Consider the following 27,996-nt stretch of genomic DNA (forward strand, 5'->3'; position numbering starts at 1 on the left):
GACTTTTGGTCAAAATTAGTAAACTTTATTTAAACTTCAAAAAAATAAAATAACAGACAAAAGGCAGCTTAAACTTTGTTCTTCCCGAGGATCAGATGTACAACTCAGCAGGAACTACCCCTATAAAGTTAAAAGACCCTTTAACCCCAATCAAGTCACAGGCAAGGAAGGACCTTCACTGTGGGGTCAGGCATGGGGTAGGTGGGATAGGAAGAACCCCACAGCTAGGTCAGTGGGTTCTGAGACAGCACAAGTGAACAAGACAAAAAGCCCTATCAGAAACAGGATCTAGAACTTTAGGGCGATCTCTGTAACAAGGAATTATGTACAAGGGAGGTGGGTTGGGGTCACAGCCCAAGAGGGAGGTGAGAGGATTATAGGGCGCCACCAAGGTTGTCTCTGGCCCTAGCCAGCTGCTGCTGCGCCCTGCTTACCCTCAGTTCTCCTCATCACTGTCATCCGGGCTGATGGCTGGGCTGGTGAGGCTGTAGGTGGGGCTGGTGGGTGAGTAGCCAGGGGAAGTAGGAGAGTAGGTAGAGCCTTTAGGGGAGGTGGGCGAGTAGGTGGGGCTGGTGGGTGAGTACTTAGGGGAGGTTGGTGAATAAGTGGGGCTAGTAGGTGAATACTTGGGGGAGGTTGGGGTATAGACCGGAGACGTTGGTGAGTAAGTTGGAGATGTTGGTGAGTACTTTGGGGTAGTGGGCGAATAGGTGGGGCTGGTAGGAGAGTACTTGGGAGAAGTGGGTGAATATTTGGGGCTGGTAGGGGAGTACTTGGGAGAGGTTGGGGTATACTCTGGTGAGCTGGGGCTATAGGAAGGACTGGTTGGGGTGTACTTGGGTGAGGTAGGGCTGTAGCTAGGAGAGCTGGGGCTGTAGCTGGGAGAGCTTGGGGTATAGGTAGGAGATTGTGGTGTGTACCGTGGGCTTGAAGGGGAATAGCTTGGTGAGGTTGGTGAATAGCTGGGTGAAGTTGGGGAGTAGCTTGGAGAGGTTGGGCTGTAGTTAGGGCTAGTCGGTGTGTAGTTGGGACTAGTAGGCGAGTAGCTGGGTGATGTTGGGCTATAGCTAGGTGATGTTGGGGTATAATTGGGACTGGTTGGAGAGTAGTTTGGGCTGGTGGGTGAGTAACTTGGGGAAGTTGGTGAGTAGCTTGGAGATGTAGGTGAGTAGCTGGGAGATGTTGGTGAATAGCTAGGGGAAGTGGGGGAGTAGCTGGGTGAAGTCGGTGAGTAACTGGGAGATGTTGGTGAATAGCTGGGAGATGTTGGTGAGTAGCTGGGAGAAGTTGGGGAGTAGCTGGGTGATGTTGGTGAGTAGCTTGGGGATGTTGGTGAGTAGCTGGGAGAGGTTGGCGAGTAGCTGGGAGAGGTTGGTGAATAACTAGGAGATGTTGGCGAGTAGCTGGGTGATGTTGGGGAATAGCTGGGTGATGTGGGGCTATAGTTAGGACTGGTTGGAGAATAGGATGGAGAGGTTGGGGAGTAGGAGGGTGAAGTGGGAGAATATGAGGGACTCTGGGGGGTATAGCCCCCAGGAGAACGAGGCTCGTAAGCAGGTGATGTTGGTGAGTAGCTGGGTGACATGGCACCACCTGTGGGAAAGAAGTGAACAATGTAAATATATAATTAAAAGACTTGTCCAGAAGAAAAGTTTGAGGAGGAAATGAGGTAACTTGGCAGTAACAACTTACCTGGTGAAGGGATGTATGGGCTTGAGGGGCCAGGAGAGCCCGGAGAGCCCGGTGTGGGAGACCAGGCAGGGGAGTAACCTGGGCTAAAACCACTGGCATCTGAAGCAGCACTGGGAGAAAAGCCAGCTGCCCCTGGAGTCATGCCACTCCCTGGAAGGGAGAGGAACAGGTTGAAACCAGAACAGGAGCCCATCCATCCACCTTTGCCCAGTTACCATGGACTCCACCATCTACAAAATTTACTGTCCACTATCCCAGCTCACCCACTTCTGGACCACCTGAGGGCCCTCTTCCTGGGCCAGGATACTCACCAACACTTGGGGACCAGGCGCCATAGGCTGGGGTTGCACCCTGGTTCCAGGGTGTCATGGCAGGAGAGATTCCTCCCATGGGACTGGGTGCTGAGCCGAAGAACATGCCAGTGGCTGCGAAGAGGCCCAGTGACTCATGAGGAACAGGACCCAGGGAATAACAATTGTCCCAGCCAAGTCCTGCCTCATCTCTTTGCAGGCCCAGTCAGGTTCTGTTCAATTGAGGCCCTTATACTCACGTCCAGCAGCCCCCAAGCCAGGGATGTTGGTAGGGATCTCCATTCCGTACTTGCACTTCTCTGCATCGAGCAGGAGGTCAAAACAGCCCGTGCCAGCTGGAGCTAGCTGGCCCAGCATAATATTCTCAGACACCCCCTTCATGGGGTCGCTCTCCCCATGGGCAGCTGCTTCCATAAGCACATCCACCTAAACAACCAGAAGAGGACAGGCCCCATCAGACTCCCACCCCCAGCACCCAGGGTGCCTCCACCATAGTTGCAGTCCAACTGGCCCAGAGTGGAAGAACAGCACTGATGTCCAACACACATTCACACTCCTCTTTTGCAGAGCTCCTTTCTCCCACCCTGCTCAGACAAATTCTGCCATTACCGTTTCCTCAAAGGAACATTTCATGAGAGGTCCAGTATCCTGGCGGTTGACTCCATGTCGGGTAATGGCCATCAAGTGGCCACGACAGGTCATGGTATCACACAAGAGAGCCAAATGCCGGTAATTGACATAGGAACCATCAAAGGAGATGACATGGTACAGTTCCCGCTCTAGGGCCTTCCGCACAGCCTCAATGCCCAGCACCTTTCATGGAGAGTGAGGGGAAAGAATCAAGTCCAGGTTAGCTCTGTTCCTCTTCCTGCCCTACCAACCACCCAGATCCATAGGGAGGGAGTCAGGGATCAATTAGTATATCCCATACTTCAAAAATGGATTCAGGCAGAAAAAAACCTGAACAAGGAAATCCTGTGAACAAACAGCACAGAATGACAAACCTGAAACCTCATTCTGAAATGAGCCCCAGGGAAGACCACTGGGTAGTAAGCTCACCGTGAAGATCTCCACAATGTCATTGGAAGTGGTGCGTACGGGATCCACATCCTTTTCACTCAGTACCCGCATTAAGCTGACACCATCCGTCTCTAGGATCCACTCCTGCAGGGCCTTGAACTCCCCATCCTCCGTGATGATGATCTTCTTCTTGTTGTCCGTCTGTGGCAAGTGCATGTACACCTGGTGGAGCAGAGTGAGCTTGAGTTGGGCCAAACAGGACAGGGTAAGGGACAGATGGGAGGACAATAGTTGTGGAGAAGAAGACTGACCTTGCTGATCTGCTCAATGCCCTGCAGGGTCATATCTGTCAGCATGTTAGACTCGATGCAGCGCAGGAAGACATCATCATCCATCTTGTCTACCACCTCTTCTTCCTGGGATGCAAGTGAGATCAGCACTCCTAGAACCCTTGGGTCTCTTCCCCACTCTCACTCCAAATTACTGCCTCACAAGGCTTGGCCCCAATAAGACTACTTTTCATCATGATTTTACAAAAATATTAAAAGAAAACTAAGAAGAAGCAACCACACCCTATCACCATTAATAGTTTTTACTTTCACACAGTCTGTCTAGCACCATGTATGTGCTCTTGAGGGCAGTGACCAGTAAGTCCCTGCTCTGCTTCTGATGCTTAAGTGCTTGCTAGGCTGCTACTAACTTGACAATGACCCTTTTCAGTGGGTGTACACTGCATTCCTCGAGATACATTAACATTTTCTTAACTATTCAGATGAAAGATAAGAAGTTGATGAGTTTTTGGGTTTTTATTATTAAAGCAGTAGGCATCTGCATATACAGGACAATCTCTCAGAAACCAGGAGTTAGTCACTGGTCAAATAATTTTATGAATCACATTATATCTGCTGCAATACCACTTTCCTGAGGACACAGCAATTCCTATCATCCAGCCTGTCCCTAACCCTGCCCCCTTACTCTCTTGGCTAAACTATGTACTATTTTAGGAGAGTGGGCTGCAGTGGGGAGGAGAGTCAAATGACAGGGCTATGAGGATCACCCCTTTTCAGTACCATCTGTTTTATCTATTTGGCTCCTGTTTCAAATTTCAAAGACTTTGGCTCTGCTACAGTTTGGTACATCATTCCCTACTCCTAAATTAGGTGGGTGTAACTAATGTTGTTTATATCTTAATTTCTTTGGTCACTAACAAGATTTAATGGTTTTCTGTGACGTGTCAATTTCTTCTTGGTTCCCAGTTACCTCTTGCATCTTGTTTTCATCACTGTTCATAATGCGAATACGGAGGACAAGTTTCTCTGCATTATCATCATTAAAGATGCAATTCAAATCATCACCAAAACCTGGCAGGGACAATAATAAGCCATGAGAAAGGTCATACTGACAGGACTTGCTTCCTGGTCACTGTTCATTTCCAGTTCTTCACTCACAGGGTTTTTTTGTGACTGGCCTCTCTTCATAGAACTTTTCTTCTCAAAGATTCCCTCTAGAAAGGAGGGGGGATACTGGGAAGAGAAAGAGAATACAGAGGAGCCCTGGAAGGTATAAGGACCAGGGAACAGTGACCCTGGAGGTGTCTTGGAGGGTGGAGATGATACACTGATAGCAAGAGGGTAGGTGGCTTTTTCAGGACCCAAGTGCAGCAAACATGACAGAAGTGGGAACCCAAGTGGGACTCCTGAGCTGGACTGCTCTCCCAGCCTTACCAGCATTAATCTTTTCAGCAATCTGCTCCATAGTCAGCTTTCGGTCAGTCATGTGTTTCCGGTCCAGTTCTACCCGCAACAGCCAGGGGGAGATTCGGGCCACATCAAAATCAGGCATTTCATAGTAGACATTCACCCACTCCTGATCCTCTGCCACCACTGTACTCTGCGGATTGGGGTCATAGTAAATGGCTGTATTGGCAGTCACCTTCCTCAAAGTTGTATGTTCTAGGCGGCATAGAATGTCCTGGAAAGACAAACAGATTCATGACACAGACACTGGGGTAACTCCAAACACCTCTTGAAACCATCCTATCAAGGGAATCCCAAACTCTAGATTCAAGTGGTTTTGATTTCACTTCCTTTTCTTCCTACCAAGCCCATTACTCCCTACCTTGGCCCTCTCAGCATCTCGAGCAGACTGGCCAAGCAGAAAGACAGTGAGTGAGGGGGTCTTTGGCTTCTTAGAAATGTTGATGAGCTCCTTAAGTCGGGGTACACCCAGTGTCACATTCTTGGCAGACACACCGGCATAGTGGAAGGTGTTCAATGTCATCTGGGTGGCAGGTTCTCCAAGGGACTGTGCAGCTAGAGCTCCTACCATTTCCCCAGGATGGGCCTAAGGAAAGACTAGAGTCAGACAAAGCAAACTGCTCTCTTCTGGTGAATGACTGGAATGCAGTCAAGGCCAAGACTAGCCTTAATCGTAAAGGTCATGGGGCAGATGAGTTTGCAAAGGTAGAGAGTTGGGGTGTTTTTTTCTTTTTTTTTTTTAAAAACCTAATTTGATCATTTTCTTCCTCAGGAGCATCAACTGATAGCACATCACTTAGCACCCACTGTGATACACATCCAGAAAAGGCACTAGACCATCTAAATTCAAAAATTTTACATATATGCTAAAATTACAGGGTAAATATTCGTTTCATAATAACTATCTAAATAGGAAGTTCCCCATATACATTATTTTAACCAAGATATAATCAATTACCATAAAATTTCACTGGAATCATATAGCATGTAGCCTTTTCAAACTAGTTTTTCCCACTAAGTAATATGAATTTAAGACTTATCACTACCTTCTCATGGCTTGATAGCTAGATACTTTTCATTTTGTTTATTCATTCATCAATTGATGGATAATTAGTTTGTTTCACTGCTTGGCTATTATAATGTGCTATGACTATTTGGGCTTAAAAGTTTGAGTGGTGGGGTTGGGGATTTAGCTCAGTGGCAGAGAGCTTGCCTAGCACACACGAGGCCCAGAGTTCAGTCCTTGGCCTTGAAAAAAAAAAGAAAGAAAGAAAGAAAAGCTTGAGTGGAGGTATTTTTAGTTCCCTCCTATAGTGAAATTGCTGAATTACTTAACTTTATGTTTAAGCTTCTGAGGAACTACCAGTCCACTTCCCAAAGAAACTGAACCTTTCCCACCAGCAGTGTATAAGGATTCCAAATTCTCCAAATCCTCTCCAACATTTTTTATTGTCTTTTAGTCACCCAAGTAGATGTGAAGTGGTACTTCAGTGGTTTTGATTTACATTTCCCTGATGGCGAATAATGTTGATATTTTTGCATTCATTCATTGGTCATTAACTAGTCAGGAACAGTGGCACTGTAATCCCAGTGATTTGGGAGGCTGAGGCAGAAGGATGGCAAATTCAAGGTCAACCTCAGCAACTTTGCCAGACCCCGTCTCCAAAAGGAACAAACAAAAAAACCACCAAGCAGGGGAAAACCCCCCAAAAATGGTTGGGGATGTAGCTCAGGGGTAAAGCATCCCTCGGTTCTATTATCGGTACCTCAAAAAACAAACATAACCAGTATTATTCTTTGGGGAAAAATCTATTGAAATCCTTTGACTTTTCTTTCTTTATATTGTTGAATTTTTTTTTTTGGTACCAGGATCGAACTCAGGGGCACTTAACCACTGAGCCACATCCCCAGCCCTATTTTGTACTTAGAGACAGGGTCTCACTTTTGCTGAGGCTGGTTTTGAACTTGTGATTCTCCTGCCTCAGCCTTGCCAGCTGGTGGAATTACAGGCATGCACCACTAAGCCTGGCTATATTGTTCACTTTTAAGAGTCCTTAATATATCCTTTGTTTTTGTGGTACTGGGGATTGACCCCATGGGTACTTTACAAGTGAGTTATCTCCTCAGTGCTGCCTGCCTTTTTGGGGGGAATACCAGAGATTGAGCCTAAGGGCACTCAGCCACTGAATCATATCCCCAACCCTTTTTATTTTTTAAATTTTGAGACAGGGCCTGGCTAAGTTGCTTAGGGCCTCACTAAATTGCTACGGTTGGCCTTGAACTTGCAATCCTTCTGCCTCAGTCTCCAGAGTCAGTAGGATTACAGGTGTGTGCCACCATACCCAGTCCTTTACATATTCTTTGTGCATGACACCTATTAGATGGATAATTTCAGAGCATTTTCTCCCATTCTGTGATTTTTTTTTTTACTTTCTTTATGGTGTCCTATGAAGCACAGAAATTTTAAATTTTGATCAACTTCAAATTTCCTACTTTGTTCTTTGGTTGTTCATGCTTTGGGGTCATAACTAAGAATCCATTACCTCTATCCCCAGCACCCAAAAAGAAAAAAAAAAAAAGAATCCATTATCTAATCCACAGTCTTAAAAATATATCCCACTTTCTTTTATTCATTTTTAACTCTTAAATTTTTATCTTTGATACATTTTTGAGATACTTGTCTTACGTTGTGTAAGACAAGGATCCAACTTTCTTCTTTTAGGCTGAATTTTTTTTAAAGGCTGTGGGTTGAATTCAGGACCTTGCACATTTAGGCAAGTGCTCTACCACTGAATTATACTCTCAGCCCCCAACTTTCATTTGTATGTGGATATTTAGTGGTCCCAGCATTATTTGTCCTAAAGACTGTCCTTTCCCCATTTAATTGACTTGGCACTTCTATTAAATTAAAAAAAAAAAAAAATCAAATCAAGTGATCATAAATGTGAGGGTTTTAATTCTGAACCCTCAATTCTATTCTACTGATCTATAAACACTTCCTATGCCAGTAACATACTCTTGATTACTATAGCTCTATTAAGTTTTGAAATCAGTGAGTGTGTGAATATGAGTTTTCCAACTTCATTTTTTTTTAAGACTGTCTGGCACCTTTGGTTCCCGTATTTTTCCATATGAATTTCAGAATCAGCTCATAAATTCTGCTAAAAACTTAGCTGGGACTTTTGATATGGATTGTGTTGAATCTGTAGATCACTTTGGGGAGCAGTTCATTTAACCGTATTAAGCATTCCAATCCATGAACATGGGATGATATCTTTTCATTTCTTTTTTCAATGGTGTTTGACAGTATTTCCTAAGGTATTTTAAATTTCATTTATTTATTTGTTTATTGCAGTGACAGGGATTGAACCCAGGAACTCCTGTGTGCTAAGCAAGTACTCTACCTTACTAAGCTACATCCCTGGCCCTTTATATTTTTTGGTACTGGAAAATAAAGAACAGGGCCCTTTACCACTCAAGTACCCATCCCCAGTCCTTTTTTATTTTTTCAGAGAGAGTCTTGCTAAGTTGCTGAGGCTAGCCTCAAACTTGTGATCCTCCTGCCTCAGCCTACCAAGCCTGAGGTACCCATGCTACCTTCGAATTTGTAATCTTTATGCCTCAGCCTCCCAAGTAGGTAGAATTACAGGCATGCACCACCACACCCAGATACCTAATTTTTAAGACTGATAACTAATTTATAAGATTCATTCACATCAATCAGATTGAGGCACGCCTACAATGATAATGCTTTCCCCTCCTTCCATTATCCTGTAAACCCCTTAAAGATAGTGAAAGCATATTCAAGTATCTATAAATCTCTTTTGTACTCACTCCTCTCCAATTCCCTGTCTCTACTTAAATTAGAATTCTGCACATAGCAAGCACTTTGGGAAAATAAAAAATGCTATTTCATAATCCCAGTCATGCCATTTACTTCCTATATGACCTTCATAAAATATAGTCACTGTCTAAGCCTCAGTTTTGTCTCTGCCACGTGGGACTAGCAATCTCTCCCCTACTAGGGTCATTTTAAGGTTGTTATGATACAAAGGGATAATGCACCAAACACAGGTCTTGTTTCAATGAATGAGAGTGATTGTGGACATAAGTAGATTGTTCTTGGAAACTAGAGAAGCCAATAAGCAAAAAGAGAAAAATAAGGCAAAGGAAGATGAAGAAGCTAATACTCACAATGGCCTGGTTGAACTTGGACTCAATCTCCCCAAGCAGCCAGTCAAAGGCCTCTCCACTGAGCCGAAACTCCTCAGCCATTCGGCGGGAGCATAGTGTAGAACGCAGGTGGATGTTGAAGAGCAGTGTGGCATTCTCCTGAGCTTGCCGGCTTAGTGGGTCATCCCCATTCACAATCACCAGCTTCTTGCTCAATTCCTTGACTCCTAGAGCCAAAGGAAGGGTGAAGAGAGCTTCAGATCAGGGCCAGACTCCTATCCCTCAGCCTGGCCTGGAAACCCCTAAGCAGGTACTCACCCTCTACCACTTTGATGGGGTGCAGGTCAGAGGGAAGGCGAGGGTTGATATGGAAGATTTTCTGAGCATTCCAGATCATGCGCAGAAGGTTACAGGGGAGGACAACCTAAGGGAGGATTGCAAGTTAAGGACAGCCATCCAGTAGCAGCATCTCCCTAGCCTAGCCCTTCCTAACCATACATACCTTGCTGTCACCAGTCGGGAAGATGACCCTAAGCACCTCCCGATCCTCACGCATCCTTTCAAATTCCCGTTCCAGCTCATTCTGTATATGTGCATTGCTCAGCACATCCTTTACCAGATCCTCCTGCAGAGTTCGCCGCAGGGCCCTCTCATTGGTATAATCAAAGCGGAACCTGAGGTGGCAAGAGGGTGGATTCAGGGGACAGGAGGGCTCTGGGTTATTAGCTCTACAAAGAGCAGTGTAAGGCTCCCAAAAGTGTACAGCTCACCAGGAACAGGGATTTGGAAGCAAGATTCCTGGGCAGTGACACATAGATTAAGGCTCAAGGGTTAAACATCTACCTGTCCCTGGGTCCTTTTGTAATATCACCAGGCAAAAAGTAGGGACAAATCTCAAATCTGCCTCCATTCATCCTCTTCCCCATCAAGTAGCTATTTCAGGTGGGTGGAGAAAAGGTACTGAAAGATAAGACCCACTGCAAGACATTCTTCAGGCCATTTCTCTGAGGAAGTAGAAATCTCAGGCCCTGAGACTCAGGGGCATGAACCACCCACTTGCCCGTCTCCTTACTTCTTCTCAAAAGCCTTGTTAGAAGGTTTCAGCGTAGCCAGATTCTGGAACTCAACACTCTCCCCTGCCAAGCCATCCTCGCCATAGCGCAGCTGCACCACCTGGTTGATGGAGTTCCGTACTGTTGCATCGTACTTTACCATCACAGACTCCATGGACTTGATTAGCCGTCGCTGGATATACCCTGGGGAAAGATAATCAACTGAAGGATTCAAAGCAAGAGGATGACAAAGCCCAAAGACCCAGTCTGGGGCCTCAACCCACAAGATTATCAGAACTGGCTAGTACCCTTCATTCCCAAGGTCTTTCTTTTTTGTAGTGTTGGAAAATGAACCCAGGGCCTCATATGTGCTAGGTAAGTACTTACAACCAAGCTACAACCCAAATTCTCCCAAAGTCTTTTGACAAAAGCCATGTCTACCATCAGATGAACTGAACACCCAGTAGAGTCTCCTAAGAACCATCCCTAACGCGCTAGGCCAGAAGCAGAGTCCAAGGCGCTTCCCCCGCAGTCTGGATTTTTTTTTTTAAACTATGTTGGGGTTGGAACCCAGGGTCTCACACATGATAAACAAGCATTCTACCAAACCATGCTCTCAGCCCTTTATAACTCTTTTGAGTTTCAGTCTCTGTTCTTTCCGTGAAGGCCAAAATTCTACCATTTCAAATAGAGAATCTTTTCCCCTGAGAATCCCAATTCCCCACACACTCGGGTCTCTTAGCAGGCAATACTTCCTGGAAATTCCCTGAAGACCTCACCAGTCTCAGCAGTCTTGACAGCTGTGTCGATGAGCCCCTCTCGACCCCCCATGGCATGGAAGAAGAACTCGGTTGGTGTGAGGCCAGCTAGGTAAGAGTTCTCCACAAAGCCACGGCTCTCGGGTCCATAATCATCCTTGATGAAGTGAGGCAAAGTTCGGTGCTTAAATCCAAATGGGATCCGCTTGCCTTCCACATTCTGCTGCCCGACAACAGCAATAACCTAGGGAACAAAAAAAGTAAATTGTATCTGACTCCCTTTTCCTTAAGAATAAGAGTTCCCCAGGGATGCAAGGTTGGTTCAACATCAGGAAATCAATAAACGTAATTCACCATATTAATAGACTTAAAGTCAAGAATCACATGATTATTTCAATAGATGCAGAAAAAGCATTTGATAAAATACAGCACCCCTTCATGCTCAAAACACTAGAAAAAATAGGGATAGTGGGAACATTCCTTAACATTGTAAAGGCCATTTATGCTAAGCCCATGGCTAATATCATTCTAAATGGTGAAAAACTGAAAGCATTCCCCCTAAAAACTGGAACAAGGCAGGGATGCCCTCTTTCACCACTTCTATTCAACATCGTTCTTGAGACTCTGGCCAGAGCAATTAGACAAACCAAAGAAATTAAAGGGATACGAATTGGAAAAGAAGAACTCAAACTATCCCTGTTTGCTGATGACATGATTATATATTTAGAGGAACCTGGAAATTCCACCAGAAAACTCTTAGAACTCATAAGTGAATTCAGTACAGTAGCAGGTTACAAGATCAATGCCCATAAATCCAACGCATTTTTATACATAAGTGATGAATCTTCAGAAAGAGAAATTAGGAAAACTATCCCATTCACAATAGCCTCGAAAAAAATAAAATACTTGGGAATCAATCTCACAAAAGAGGTGAAAGACCTCTACAATGAGAACTATACAACACTAAAGAAAGAAATTAAAAAACACCTTAGAAGATGGAAAGATCTTCCATGTTCTTGGATAGGAAGAATTAATATTGTCAAAATGGCCATACTACCTAAAGTGCTATACAAATTCAATGCAATTCCAATTAAAATCCCAATGACGTACCTTACAGAAATAGAGCAAGCAATTATGAAATTCATCTGGAAGAATAAGAAACCCAGAATAGCTAAAGTAATCCTTAGCAGGAAGAGTGAAACAGGGGGTATTGCAATACCAGATCTTCAACTCTACTACAAAGCAATAGTAACAAAAACGGCATGGTATTGGTACCAAAATAGAAAGGTAAATCAATGGTACAGAATAGAGGACACGGACACAAACCCAAATAAATACAATTTTCTCATACTAGACAAAGGGGCCAAAAATATGCAATGGAGAAAAGATAGCCTCTTCAACAAATGGTGCTGGGAGAATTGGAAATCCATATGCAACAGAATGAAACTAAACCCATATCTCTCACCATGCACGAAACTCAACTCAAAATGGATTAAGGACCTCGGAATCAGACCAGAGACCCTGCAGATTATAGAAGAAAAAGTAGGTCCAAATCTTCACCTTGTTGGTCTAGGATCAGACTTCCTTAACAGGACTCCCATAGCACAAGAAATAAAAGCTAGAATCAACCACTGGGATAGATTCAAACTAAAAAGCTTTCTCTCAGCAAAGGAAACTATCAGCAATGCGAAGAAAGAGCCTACAGAATGGGAGAATATCTTTGCCAATCGTACTTCAGATAGAGCACTAATCTCCAGAATCTATAAAGAACTCAAAAAACTTTACTCCAAGAATTCAAATAATCCAGTCGACAAATGGGCTAAGGAAATGAATAGACACTTCACAGAAGAAGATCTACAAGCAATCAACAAACATATGGAAAAATGTTCAACATCTCTAGTAATAAGAGAAATGCAAATCAAAACCACCCTAAGATTCCATCTCACCCCAATTAGAATGGCAATTATCAAGAATACGAGCAACAACAGGTGTTGGCGAGGATGTGGGGAGAAAGGTACACTCATACATTGCTGGTGGGGCTGCAAATTAGTGCAGCCACTCTGGAAAGCAGTGTGGAGATTCCTCAGAAAACTTGGAATGGACCCTCCATTTGACCCAGCTATCCCACTCCTTGGCCTATACCCAAAGGACTTAAAATCAGCATACTACAGAGATACAGCCACATCAATGTTCATAGCTGCTCAATTCACAATAGCCAGACTGTGGAACCAACCTAGATGCCCTTCAATTGATGAGTGGATAAAGAAACTGTGGTATATATATACAATGGAATATTACTCAGCCATAAAGAATGATAAAATTATGGCATTTGCAGGCAAATGGATGAAATTGGAGAATATCATGCTAAGTGAGATAAGCCAATCTCAAAAAGCCAAAGGACGAATGATATCGCTAATAAGTGGAGGATGACACATAATGGGGGGGAGGGAAGGGTTAGTGTTAGGGTTAGAGTTAGGGTTAGGGAGGGGGGCAAGTATGGAGGAAGGAAGTACTTTATAGAGGGTAAAGAGGGGTGGGAGGGGTGGGGGGAAGGGAAAAAATAACAGAATGAATCAAACAACATTACTCTATGTAAATTTATGATTAAAAAAAAGAAAAAAAAAAAAAAAAAAAAGAATAAGAGTTCCCAAGCCAGGCACAGTGGCACATGTCGATAATTCCAGTTACTTGGGAGGCTGAGGCATGAGGATGGTAAGTTCAAGGTTAGCCTAGGCAACTTAGTAAGTTCCTGTCTAAAACCACAAAGTAAAAAGGACTGAGGATAGACTAAGTTAAATCCCCAGTACTGCATCATATTGATTTTCCAGTATTTTCCCCCAACTACCTCTACCTTAAAACATATACACACCTTCTTTCCTCCTCCATACTTTGGTGTAATACCCTAACTGGAAATACAAGACTCCTCACCTGGGAGATGTTTATCTTGGAACCTTTAGCTCCTGACACCACCATAGACTTGAAGTTGTTGTACTCAGACAGGGATTTCTGGGCAGAGGAGCCAGTTTTGTCTCGGGCATCATTGAGAATGCGATTCACTTGGTTTTCAAAAGTCTGACGCAACGTGTTCCCTGGGGTGGGCTCAAGCTCATTATTATGAGCCTTCTCGATGACCTGGAAACAGAATTCTCAGGAGACATCAATACTTTATTCCCCTACCTCACACTGTTCTTGCTGATGTCCAATTCAAAGTCCCTGAGAGCCACTTATTCCCTTTGTTCAGCTTTCCCTCTCACCTCTATTACATCCTGTTTGGCCTTCTTAATAGTGTTCTGAATGTCCTGGTAAGTCTTAGAATCAGCAATAGAGTCCCCAATGCCAATGGTATGACCTAGAGATAAAGAGAAGTATCAGTGACATTGCCTTTGCCCTCTTATGCAACAAGGAGGTACTCATAGCCTTACAAGGAGAAAAAGAAGAATTTAAGGAGGAAAAAGAATAGTTTGAAGTGAGGGAGTAGAGCCTGCTATACGTACCTTCAATGAGAAGCCAGTTGTTAATAACTGTCTGAATGTTGGAATAGAAGAGGCGGGTGATGTCATGACCCATCTCTAGGTAGGAGATGTGGACCAAGGAGCCAGCTGAGGTGCCCAGAGACTTCTTACACAGAATGCCCATGATCAGTTCCCCATTCTCCACTACCACCTAAGAACAAGCACCCACTGAAGGCCTCTGTTCTGGTTTCCACTTCCAAATTGTGTCCCCACATGTCTAAAAGCAAGGCCCTACCTTGGTGTCCCCAGGAGAGATATGCTTATAAGGGCCACTGTCCTCATCATCGGGATGGGTGCTATGGGTACGGATACAATTGATATGGCCAGGTATGATGAGAGAGAAGATCTGTTTGCCTGTCCATAAGGGCCGGGGCTTGAGGATGGCTGGCTGTGGGACCTTTCCATCCCATGTGGATAGGAACATCAGGAGGTTCATTACTTCACCCTGTGAAAAAAATATCAAGAAAGACACAGTCAGAATGCAGGACTCACACCTCAGGAATGTCAGGGAAGGTTCCCTACCCAAAGAGGAAAGTCATATTTTTGAGTCAAAAAGAGGCCAAGAAAACTGCCTTCCAAAATATTTGGGGAGGGGGGTACTGGGGATTGAATTCGGTCACTCAACCACTGAGCGGCATCCCCAGCCCTATTTTGTATTTTTATTTTAGAGATGATCTCACAGAGTTGCTTAGTGCCTCACTTTTGCTGAGGCTGGCTTTGAACCTGTGATCCTCCTGCCTCCCAAGCCACTGGTATTACAGGCATGGGCATGGATGGGCATGGGCCACAGCACCGGGCCCAAATTTTTAATTAAAAAAAAAAAAAAAAAATGATTTTAATAGCAGGACTTATTTGTTTGTTTTAACAATAAATACAATTTCTTACAATAATTGGGATATAAGTAAAAGTAAAAACAAAGAAATAAAATTTAGCCACGGCCTACTTATTTTTCCTTCACCTTTATTTTATAGAAAACACTTATATAGAATTACATGAAACTTTTAAGGAATTAAACAGGGAACTAAAGTTATATCATTTGGGGCCTCTAATTTTTCCTAACCCCCTTCTTTCCTTCTACCTCACCAGAAGAGTTTCACATATATATCAGTGCAGAACAAGCCAGGAAAAAAACCACTGCAGTTTATTCTTCCTGGCCATCCCCTCACCTCCCCCAGTTCCCCCTTTGCCTGCCCAAGCCTGGTTTCCATTTGGACCACATACCCGCTCCAGGAAGACATCTCTCTTAGTGAATTTGCGCACGGCAGTGAGCGTATCCTGCACAATGCCCATCACAGGTCGATTGCTCTGAGGGGTGACAATCATGCGAGGCACCATGGCCAGCTCTTGGATCTCTGCCCTGGTCTCCAGAGACTGTGGCAGATGCAAGTTCATCTCATCTCCATCAAAGTCTGCATTGTATGGAGTCGTCACACTTAAGTGAAAGAGAAAGAAATCAGTCAGGAAACATCTTCAGAAAACCCTCAAGAAGCAGCCCAGCCCACACCTCCATCCTAGCCTGCTTCCATTCAGTTAAGGAACCGACCTAAGATTCAAGCGAAAAGTAGACCAAGGGAGGATGCGAACCCGATGACCCATCATGGACATTTTGTGCAAAGTTGGCTGCCGATTGAAGATGACGATGTCCCCATCACACATGTGTCGTTCCACCTAAGGAAGTAAGGTACAGAAAAGGGTTCAGTGAAGGAGGTATGCTAAGAACCAAAGAAATGAGGAGGACCTGGAATCCTTTGTAAACTAAGAGAGATGATATGATGCTGTGGTGTTAGTCACTTGAAACACACATCAAATACCCAGTGTGGGCCAGCTCCTAGGCCAGACACCAGGTTATTAGGAATAACAAAATGTAGTGTCCAATTTCAAAGAACTCAAGTCTGGGGAGAAAACTAAGGGAAAATGAACATGAATCCCTCTGATTATTCCCCTATGGATTTCTTTTTTTCTGAATATGCTGACCCTGGGTAACACAATTCCCACCCTGTATGTCAATGGTTGGCAGTTACAAGAACACCTGCAACACCAATAGCCTTTTAAAAAGGTGTCAACAAGTCTGGATCCTAATGAACACAACTGTCTTAGATGGCCTATTCCAGCCAGGTACTAGTCCAGAAAGCCTCCTGTTCATGTGGTTAAGCGAGGCCTAGATTACCACACACCTTATAGCCAGTCTGCAGATGAAGGTCACTGGGTTTAGGGTGGAAACGCAAGTCAATGCGATCACCATTGTCTCGGATGATATATTTGGCTCCTGGGTACTGACTATTTCCCCTTCGTACTAGTTCCTGAAGTCTAGGAAGAAAAGAGATGCAATAAACAAAATGCTTCCTAAAAATCCCTAGCAACCACCCTCACCCTCAAGCCTCAAGTGGAAGCTAAACTAAACATCAATGTTTTCCCTCTTTGTTCTAAGCCCCCTCCCCCAGGTGAGGGCAGCACACCTCCATTTCTCAAATCCTCACCACTGGGGCCATATTCCCCTGGCCACTCCAGGTAGGGCTTCCAGACTGAGGCACACCTGTCAATGTTGAAGGGCGTGACAATCTCTGCAAAGGTCATGTTGGCAGCAATGGAGCGGGGCACGCCAACCTGGTCAATGGACAGGTTGGGATCAGGGGTGATGACGGTTCGGGCTGAGAAGTCCACTCGCTTGCCCATTAAGTTCCCTCGCACCCGGCCTTCCTTGCCCTTCAAGCGCTGCTTCAGGGACTTGAGGGGACGCCCAGACTTCTGCATGGCCTGTGAGGTAAAATGAAGAGGGAGTAACCCAGCAATCAGTTTGGACCGTCCTCCAGATGTTGAGGCCTCATTCTTGCCCCCACCCTGCTCCAATCCATAGTGGCCAGGGAATATGCAGACGCACACGGGGCAAGCCAGGCAGCTCATTGTCCACCATGGTGGCCACATGAAATTGAAGGAGCTTCACATCTTCTGCAATGACATGGGCTGCTGCACCATTTTGCTCATTCCTTCGCAGCTGATTGTTGATCTTCACAATGTCAGCCAGTTTATGAGTCAAATCATCCTGAGGGGGAAGTTAGCATCATCAAAGTCCAACCACTACTGATTAGGCACTCAGCGTATTTATGCCAGGCAAACAGCAAAGCTCTGCTTCACTAAACAAGGCAGAAGCAGGTTTACTTGCTCTCATTTTACAGATACAGAAGACCATGATGACCTTTAACCCCCTCAAAGGTCTCCTTAAAGATCACACAGCTAGCAAGCAGGAGATATTTTCCAACTCAGATGTGTCTATCTGGCCCTGTGCACATGCCACACCTGCAGGGCTCCTCCCTCTCAGACACCTGGTCATTTACAAAAGAAGCAGAGTTCTGGAGCCACAGACCTGGTTGCGGGCAGAGCCCTGCATCACTACAGCAGGCCGCACAGAGAGAGGGGGGACAGGCAGCACTGTGACAATCATCCACTCAGGCCTGGCATAGCGGGGCTCCATGCCCAGCACAAAACACTCCTCATCTGAGATGCGTTTGAAGATCTCATGCACTCGTTCTGGACTCAGCAGAATCTTCTTCTCCTGAGAGTCCTCATTAACATGTTTCCACTCAGCATACAACTCCAGGCCTGAGCGACGGATCCGGGGCTGATACCGCCCACAGCCACCATGGCCCTTAGAAGGAGAGAGAAGGTCCATTAGAACCTGGACATGGGCCACTTCCAACCCATCAGGGCCACTTCCAACCCATCAGGTCAGCCCTTCCCACTCTTCCCTGTCCTTCTAGTTCCTCTAATTTTTCCATAGCTTCCTCCTGCCTTCCTTCTAGGTCTCTATGACCTCCTCTTAGCCACTCCTTCCCCATATTCTCTACCATCCCCAGTTACCTTTTCTTTGGTCAGATCCTCATCACCCTCAGGCTGCTCCACACCGAACTTGTTGTCCATTTCCTCCCCACCCTCACAGATGTTTTTGCCCTTGCAAAGGTCGTAGACATGTGTGAGCCTCTTCTTGGGCTGCCCCTTGGATTTGGCCAAGATATCCTTTATCTTTGGGTTGTTCTGGGGCAGAATAGAGCAGGGTCAGTTGGGGTTGCCCCTGTCTCCCATCTGGCAGTCGCCCTCCCAGGCCAGGGCCTGCCCCCCCCAACTCACAGAGTCCACAAGCAGTTTGGAGCAAAAGAAGCAGACACAGCGCAAAACCTTCATCGTCTTCACCAGGAAGCCCACGTGAAACACAGGCTTGGCCAGTTCGATGTGGCCAAAGTGGCCAGGACACTCTGTCATGTTTCCTGTGAACAAGCATGTGACTTTCCTCTATTTCCTCTAGCTCCCACTAACTTCAGAGACTAGGTCTTCAGGTGCCCACCAGTCCTGGCTTTTTTTTTTTTTTTTTTTTTAAGGACCCGAGCCTCTCTTCTTCCCTTTGGAATCTCTCACCACTTACCTGCACATGTTTGACAGCGGCCAGTCCTTTCAATCACCCCCTGCCTTGGATCCATTAGTCCCCCAAGCTTAGGGCGGCCTCCCTCAGTTGTCTCTGGGTATTTGATACCACCCTCTGTCACAGACATCCGCTTCTGCAGGAAAGAAAGGCAGGTCAATAACAACTATATGGGATTCCTAGTTTCTAGCCTTATTGGCTGGAAAGCCCTATACCAAGACTTGAGAAAATCCCAAATCACTTACAAATCAATCAATCACATTTAACCTGGGATGAGGAGATGGGGGAGCATACTTATGGAAATGCCAAAGTTGAATATCACAAGTCAAAAGCTTGTTCCAACACTGCTGGGGAGTGGGAATATGCTCATACTAGAGTGTAGTGGACTTTGGGCTCCATACAAATCACCTATTTCTAGAATTCAAACCCATCATTCCTTGGGCTTAATTCTAAGTAACTGACATCCAAAGAATTTAATCACAAAAAGAAATAAAAGTTCCCTCAAGGGGAGTAAAAAACAATGTATTATTTTTCCCCCCTGAAATTAAGCCCACAAATCTGAGAACATAACTCTGAACCTGCAGCCAACCCTGACAGCCCAGGAGTACAGTCTAAGACACGCCCCGACAACTCCTCAACTTTGGCTCCTGAAGAGGAACAAGGTACCTAGAGATACAGTCTTGCCTCTTTATCCTCATCTTTGGCACTCCCTCCTTCTCAAGGACTTGAATTGCCTGAACTATTCCACATCCAGATGAAGATTTTATTATATCACAGAACCAGGTGCTAGTACTGGTTGGTGGAATAAAAATGAACAGCTGGAATACCCAGAAAGGTATTCAATGGGGCAATTCAGAGAAGGAAAAGTGGGGATATGGAGTCACAAGTAATTATGAGTTGGAGGAGACATTTCTGTCCTGGTTTAGAGGAGGGTGAGGCAATCTTTAGCATTCTTTCATACAATAAAAACTCAAGACTTTTAGGGGTTATGGTTGTAGCTCAGTGAACACTTGCCTCGCACATGTGAAAACACTAGGTTTGATTCTCAGCACCATTAAAAAAATAAATAAGGGTATTGAGTTCATTTAGTTCAAAACTAAAAATATTTTTTAAAAAATTCAAGACTTTTCAATTAGTTTAGGCTCTTTGGTTCACACCCAAAGGGATGCAGTTCAAGGAATGTATTAAAAGCTTCTATTTGTGTCAACTTTGAGCCAGGTACCAACCTTTTCCTCTAATCTCAACCACTGTTTCCCTAACCTTAACCACTGATCTCCCAGGAATGAATTCCTATCTCTAGAAATTTGATATGCATTAAGTTATTTACCCAAGGCCTCAATCCCAAGGAGTTAGCAAAAGTCAAACTCAACCCCCCCGTCTAGTGCCAAAAACAGGCTCACCCCACTGTCCTATGCTTCAGGAGAAGTAATTATTTAAACTCTAAAATATAACTTTTTTTTTCTTCTCTCTTTGTGGTACTGGGGATTGAATCCAGGGCCTCAAGCACTAAACTATAGCCCAGCCTTTTATTTTACTTTAAGACAGAATTTCGCTTCATTAGTTGTACAGGATAGCTCAAACTTGTGATCTTCCGGCCTCAGGCTCCTGAACTGCTGAGATCACAAGTGTGCACCACCATGACCAGCTACAAAACATTCTCTAAATGCCAAGCCCAGTGTTGGTTGATTCGTTTTTTTATCTTCAAAACTAACTTATAAAATAAACATCTTCATTATAAAGACGGTAAAACTTGAGGCTCCAAAATGACACAAATACAAAGTTGTAGTACCAGGATTTGAACCTAGATCTGTGAGTTTCAACTGTGCTCTATAAAACTGCAGTGATTATGAGCACTTATGCGTAGCCATCTTCCTAATGATTACATTTCCTTCCACTGTTGCTAAGCCAGTGACTCCACTCTGCCACATACAAAGAACTCATCTCAATTCTCAGCTCACTGGTCTATGACACAGGTTGTTTACTTGAAGTTTTCTTTCTGTTCCAACACCACCACTCCCTCTCTGGCTGCTGCTTCTCTCCTTCTGAGGCTCCTTGGCCATGGTCTGCTCTGCTACTCCCTAGGGTTTTAGCTAGCTCATGCTTTTCATTGCACCTTGGATGCCATCTTGTGATTTTCACTACTGTATATTCTGATAACTCACAATCTTTTTTTTTTTTGGGAGGGGAGGGATATATTTTTATTTCTTCTAATTAGTTATACATGACAGTAGAATGCATTTTGACCATCATATATAAATGGATTATAACTTCTCATTTGTCTGGTTGTACAGGATGTAGAGTTACACAGGTCATGTAATCACATATGCACCTAGGGTAATAATGTCTGACTTATTTTACTATCATTCCTACCCCTATGCCTCCTCCGCTCCCTTCACTCCCCTCTGTCTAATTCAAAATACCTCTATCCCACACCCCTCTTATTGTGAATTAGCATCCACATATCAGAAAACATCTGGCCTTTGGTTCTTTGGGATCAGCTTATTTTGCTTATTTTGTTCTCCAGTTCCATCCATTTACCCGCAAATGCCATAATTCCATTCTTCTTTAAGGCTGAGTGATACTCCATTGTGTATATATATATACCACATTCTTTATCCATTCATCTATTGAAGGGTACCTAGGTCGGTTCCATAGTTTAGCTATTATAAACTGAGCTGCTATAAACATTTATTGATAACTCAAAATATTTACCTCCAGGTCCTATCTTTCCTATAGGTTTTGGAATCACATATTTAACTGTTTACTAAAACTCCTCAGTCATCCCATTGATAAGTTAAATTCAACTTAAAAGCAAACTTTTTTTCCCGACAAAAACCTCTCCTTTACTTTCACTTCCCATCTTAGGTGTGACTCCCCAAGTTAGAAATCTGTACTTAGCTTTCCTTATCCTTAGACAAAATGGTTGAAAGAGCATAGGCTTTATAGTCAAAAACGGCTGGCCTGGAATTCTGGTTCTGTTGCTTACGAACTATAATCATTAAGGATTTAATTAGCCTGCTTAAGCCCAGGATATAACAAGTACCCAATAAACGGCTGCCATTACTATCTAATCATTCACCAAGTACTGATTATTTTGAATTCCTAAATATTTCTTGAATCTTGCCCTTCCCTCTTCTTTATCCCAATAACCACAGTACTAGCCCAGGCCTTTCCTTTGTAGAACATTCTAATGGGTCACCAGTCTGTCTCTCTCCAATCTGTCCACACCACAATCAGAAGCTCCTTTTAAAATAGAAACCTAATTATTCAGACCTTCCTGTCTTTGGAATTAATTCCAAACTCGGCAGGATAACTCACAAAGAGGATTTTATATTGTCCCTACCTTCATTTCCTGCTGACTCCTCAGTAACAATTCCTGAGGTTCTCTCATCACCCAGAACAACTGGGTTACAAATTCCTCTGGTGTTTTGCACATGCTGTGCCTTTCCCGCTTTCAGAAAGCCTTTTATATTAGAGACCCTGCTCTAAGACTTATCTCAGGCATTGCTTCCTTCAGGCTTTCACTGACTCCCCAAGGTAAGACAGCTTTGTGTTTCTAAAGCCCCTGAATCTCTGCACTTCTGATAATGCAATGAAGTTATCTATTGAGATCTGTCTTCCCTAAAGACTGTGGAACACCTGTCAGGTAGGGTTCCAACAAACATTCGTTAAAATGAACTATAATACATAGGACCTTCCACGGGAGGGAAGTGGCCTCAAAGAACTTATAAAACAGAGTTGTTTCCCCTTGAGTCAAAACAGTAATCCCCTCATAAATAAATCAGATTAGTCACGGCTGGGTAGAGACCAAAACAGTCTCCTAAGATACAAGACTGAAGAGAGTTCCCAAAACACTCATGAAATTATCTGGTGACACCTCAGGAGACAGGCTTGGTGTGTGACTAAATTCACAAAGCTGGAACCTTACCAGCTACCTTGTGTCCCGTGGGTAACACGAAGAAGGGGATTTGCTCACCTTGAAAGAAACACACACAGAGAAGCAGGCATGAAGTCTGGCCACCCAAACAGACACTACAGAGGGACCTAAGGGAAATCACTCAAAACTTTTCTACTTCCCTCTGCTCAAAGTCCATGCTTACTAAGTCAACCACCCTTCTAATGACTAATTCTACTTCCAGGCATTCTGAGACAGGACCAGGGGCTATCCTAGACAGCAGGCACAAAAGTCTTGGTTAATCGGAAGAACTATCCCTCCAATATAGGTTAACAAATTGTCATTTGGGATTATACACTAACTACTTTAGCCTTCAACAGAGCACTAGTTCTCACTGTCTACAGGATAGAGGTTAGATTTCTGAAGAGGTAGCTACTTGTAGCCTGGGTTGTCCTCCTATTTATTCTGAGGTCCCAAACAAAAGGCTTGCACAAAAACTCAAAAACTCAGTAAATACTTTTTGTCCCCTGCCTTTAGCAAACTACATCAAGTCCTCACAACTTGGATTCTGCTTCTACAGCTTTGTTTGGTACCACATTCTCCACCTCCTCTCCCATATATATGTTCCAACTATAAATTTCTCAAAATTCCTTTGGCTTCACATGTTCTCTTTTCTAGTAAACCTCCATTTATTCATATGACTTAGCTCAGACCTCCCCTCCTGGTGAAGTCTTCATTCACTCTGAGCTAACCTTATCTATACTCACCAAGGTTCTAAGCACAATTTTAACTACTTCCTTACACATGTCACTCCCACTGGATTGCAATCCCTGAGGGCAAAGATGTTTTATTTATCTTTATATTCTCACTGCCAAGCTGAACAGTCACCAGCACATGGCGGGTTCGGTAACTATTTGTTGCATGGATAGGAAATCCCTCATTAGATTATAAATAATTTTGAAAACAAGGATAGTCTTCGAACTCATCAACTGTAGTCCACACTTAACCTAAAAGAGTATATTAGGGGCTGAGGGTGTAGTTCATTGGTAGAGTTTGTGCTTAACATGTGCAAGGCCCAGGGTTCAAACCCCTGCACCAAAAAAAAAAGTCCTGGCACCAACCCTTCTTGCTTCCTTCCCCCACACAGCAACATTCAAACCCTTCTTATAACAGCAAAGACAAGAGCTCTATAATAAAGCCAATTCAGTCTTCTGTACCTCAACCCCCAAGCCCCCACATGACTTTTAGAGACCACACTAGTATTAAATACCACCTGCTCTACAAGAGGCCTCTTACTCTTACTCACCCATCCTCCTACCTCAAAGTGGAACCATTATTCCCTCAAAAATAGGCACACTACCTAAAGTGCAAGCCTTGCAAAACAAAGTCACCCATAATCCTATACCCCAGAGATGATTCCTGCAATTTTGTAAGCAGTGTTCCATCTTTTAAAAGAAAAAAAAAGCAAATATGTTCCTATTTTGACATAAATAGAGTCTCATTCTGCACACTGTTCAGTAATTTTTTCATTAACTGGAGATTTCCTAACATTATCAGTTCAGTGTTTTTAGTGACCCAGTGACTTTCACAGCATTCCCTAAGCAAAAAAAAAAAAGCCACTTATTTATTAAGTACCTAAGTCCAAACTTCATATTTATGTCCTAGCAATTTACTAGCCATTTGAAAAAAATAATATAAATTGAAAAGTGCTGGGCTGGAGTTGTGGCTCAGTGGTAGCACCCTTGCCTAGCGTGTGAGGCACTGGCTTCAATCTTCAGCATCACATAAAAATATTGTGTCCATCTACGACTAAAAAAAATTTTTTTTAAAGTTAATATACTAAAACGAGAATATTTTTCTTTCTTTCCCAAAGAACCACAATATTACAACAGCCATCTATTAGGCACTGCACAACCTAATTTCCCAACTCTTGGAATCAGATTGTACAGAATCACTTTTATTTCTTGCTCCAACTGATTTTTGCCCATCCTTAGCACCCATTAAAAATTCAGTTTCACAAAGATACGTCATCATCCAAAGGGAATGAGCGCCATCTAATGTTAAAACTGAACTACCTGGAACCTGTGCTTCCCTAGAGAATTAAAAATACCTCACTGTGCCCCTGTGAGTTTGCTGCTCCGCCTCAGTAGTACCAGCACAACTGGGAACAGGAAATTTAACCTAGTAGGACAGTGCTTTTCTAAGATTATACTCTGAGTTACCCAATAGAATTCCTATTAGTAAATATTTAGGGGATTTATAACATCATTTTCAAAGTTAAAATTTTTTTCTATGTGTCTCTGCACAATCATTCACTTATTTATACAACTACTTTTTTTTTTTTTTTGGTGCGGTGCTGGGGATTGAACCCAGGGCCTTGTACTTGTGAGGCAAGAACTCTACCAACTGAGCTATATCCCCAGCCCTCCAACTACTTTTTATTACATGACAGCTACTACCTGAAATGCTGAGGGAACAGAGGTAAATAACAAGGTTCTATCAAGGGAGCAAGAACTAATCAAGAGTGATAGGCTATGAAATAAAATAAATAGAGGCCAGGGGTTAAAGAATGCAGCAGGATGCTATTTAAATAGGATGATCAGGGTAAAGCTCTAACATTTGACAAGAGAATATACTGACATAAAGGAATTAACATCTGGACAATGTTGTTCCAAGCAGCAGCGACACTACAATGAACAACAAAATCCCTGAGGCAGGAATAAGCTTTCAGTTGTCAAGGGACAAACAGGTCAGAGTAATCAAAGAAAAGCAAAGAGGAAGACTGGTAATGAGATGGAGAGGCAAGCAGAGGCCAAATACAGGACATCCAACAGGTCAGAGTAAGGAATCTGAATCCTCAGTAGAGGATTCCATGTAGGCAATGGAAGAGATGATCTCTCCAGTCTGTTCTAGTTGTTCTGCAAAATGCATAAAGAACTGGGGTCTAGGGCTGCTGCAGGAGTCCCAGGGGAAATGGTGGAGTGGAACATAGGGGAGATGGTCATAAATGGCCAGATATGAAGCATATTTTGAAATGCAAAACAAACTGGTAGATGGAGACAGTAAATTACAAAAAAGAGAAGAATCAAAGTTGGTTATTAGGTTTTTGGCCTGAACAACTGGATAAATGGAGAAGCAATTTACTGAACCAGACAAAACAGTGAGGGACATGTTTGAGGGGAGAAATAAAGTTTTTTTTATTTAAGGATAATATTTCAGAAGTGGCAATGCTGAGTCAAGGGACATACACGTTAAAAGACTGATAAAATTGCCAAACTGTCCTCAAAAAAAATTATATCAATTTACTTTTCTACTAGCAACATATAAGCATGCCTATTTCCCAGTATTTTTTTTAATCTTTTTTTATTTTTTGGTGGGGTTCTTTTTTGTAACTGGGGAGTGAACCCAGAGCTTTGCAAATACAAGGCAAATGCTTTGCACTGAGTTACATCTCAACTCTATTTTTCTCAGTATTTTTGCCAGCAGAAAAAAAAAATCAGGTAAGGAAAAAAGTTTTAATTTGGATGTTTTTATTAGTAAGCTGAAGGTGTTTTTATGGGCCATTTGTACTCTTGTGAACTGCCTATTCATAACCTTTATCCATTTTTCTAGTAGACATGTACTTCTCTTACATGTAGGTGTTCCTTGTATGTATATTAATAAATCTAGCTTTATCCATCGCATTGCAAATATTGCTTTCCAATCTAATTTTTAGCTTTGTCCATGGTGCCTCTGATAAACAGAAGTGGCTCTTATTTTTATGTAATGCAATCTTCCTTGTATGTAAAATGCTTAGCTCATTTTAGGCTCACCACAAAATTTTCCTTTGTTGAATGCATTACTATTAAAGGTCTGCCTCTGTATCAGACCCCCAAAGGCCACCTGTATTTTTTTCTGGAGTTTTATGCTAAATATTAATTCCAAAGGGAATTCATTCTGTGGTATAAGATCAGAACGTTCTGAGTCCCACAAAACTGAGCCCTCTTCTCTAACAGAACTATTTCCATCCACAGTCATTTAACTCCATACTCTCTAGTCAACTGGCTCTCTTTTGTTAGCTCCATAAGGGAAGAAGTCCAAGTCACTAAGAGCTCTCTACTAAGTATCCTTCTTTCTGATCACTCCTGCTCCCATCCTTATTCCTTCCCATTAGTTCTTCAGGGCAACTTTGCAGTGTGTGTGTGTATTATGTAAATTGACTCACTATAGTCCTTATAACTGTCCTATGGCTTCCAAACCCCAGCCATGGTGGGTTTTCAGGTTCCAGGGCACACCAGGGTATTTCTCCCTCTGGCCCTCTGCACCATTTCCTCTGCCTAAAAAGCTCTTTCTCCAGAATCTACGGCTTAAGGTGACTGACTGCTTATCATGTGGGTAATTTCAGCTCCTCAAACAGGCCTTCCCAAACCCAGACACCATCCCATCTAACTTAGAACCAACTCAGTGTCTTTCCATATTATTATTCCCGTTTTGCTTTATTGTTTGTTGTCTACCTCCTCTGCCCCTTCCGACAGAAAATCCTCCAGAAGGCAAGGTCTCTGTCTTGTCTTGCAGCTGTGTATCCCTGGCGTCTGTTGTGTCTGCCACATAGCAGGTGCTCAATTAATATTTGTAGAAGGGGAGGAAAAAATATCTAAGGGTTGGTTTCCCATTCAAACTTATTTTTTAAACTCTAGGATGCGTCTCATATCGTTGAATATCGGTAATTCTTCAATGTGGAACCGATCACCCACACGCTAAGCTTGCTTAAATCCTTGCGAAATTTATCTAGGAGCCCCGGGGCTGGACCCTGAAAGGCTTCGGAGCCGATAACCTCTCTACCCTGCGGGTCACCCATGGGCAGTGAGGAGCGTCAAGTTTTCTCCGGCCCGCCGGCGCAGGAGGGAATTAGAGGGGCAGGCCACAGCAGCTTACCAGCTCATCCGGACTCAGGACTCCGAACTGCACCCTCTTGATGGTGCGCAGCGGGCATGCGCTGTCCCCGGAGGGGGGGCCACCCCCGTGCATGGTAGAGGAAGGCGCGCTGCGCAGGCGCAAACCTCGCTACAAAAAGCCTGCGCCGCCTCCGCCTAGGTGCTCAGACCCTGTCGGGGCGGCCACAGGGAAGGACCTCCCCGAGTTAGGAGTAGAAAGTCGGAGGAGGGAAAGGTGGGGGAGGGAAGGAGGCAGGGAAATGAAAAGGAGCGAAAGGAAACCTTCTCCCCCTTTCCGGAGATTTTTTTCGGCTTCCAAAAAGAAAAAAAGGGGGGGGTAAAGGAAAAGGTTTTGGGAGGAGGAAGAAGAAAAAGGGTAACGAATAAATAAGTAACCGGGTTCCTGAACGGCAGAGGTTACGGCAGTTTGTCTCTCCCCCTTCCGGGAGCCGCCTTCTTCTCCAACCGTCCCGGTCGCGCTCTCGGCGCTTCTGAGGAGCGA

General features: G+C 43.9%; 1 protein-coding gene across 1 annotated transcript; it reads right to left on the bottom strand.

Moving 5' to 3' along the window:
* Positions 1-3: 3 nt before the first annotated feature.
* POLR2A (RNA polymerase II subunit A) lies at positions 4-27,996 on the bottom strand. Its single transcript, XM_079133253.1, has 29 exons — positions 27,496-27,996; positions 18,690-18,822; positions 18,398-18,534; positions 18,131-18,304; positions 17,637-17,918; positions 17,154-17,315; positions 16,809-17,029; positions 16,450-16,582; positions 15,819-15,943; positions 15,497-15,707; positions 14,511-14,720; positions 14,258-14,426; positions 14,018-14,112; positions 13,692-13,895; positions 10,785-11,007; positions 10,026-10,209; positions 9,456-9,627; positions 9,272-9,377; positions 8,975-9,180; positions 5,142-5,366; positions 4,748-4,994; positions 4,284-4,384; positions 3,335-3,439; positions 3,063-3,245; positions 2,613-2,816; positions 2,243-2,429; positions 2,004-2,117; positions 1,693-1,842; positions 4-1,593 (listed from the first exon to the last, which is right to left on the bottom strand). Exons 1-29 carry the CDS (start codon positions 27,586-27,588, stop codon positions 437-439), a joined length of 5,913 nt encoding a protein of 1,970 aa, XP_078989379.1. The 5' UTR covers positions 27,589-27,996; the 3' UTR covers positions 4-436.

The sequence above is a fragment of the Sciurus vulgaris genome (assembly GCF_902686455.1).
Source record: "Sciurus vulgaris genome assembly, chromosome: 3".
NCBI classification, from domain to species: domain Eukaryota; kingdom Metazoa; phylum Chordata; class Mammalia; order Rodentia; family Sciuridae; genus Sciurus; species Sciurus vulgaris.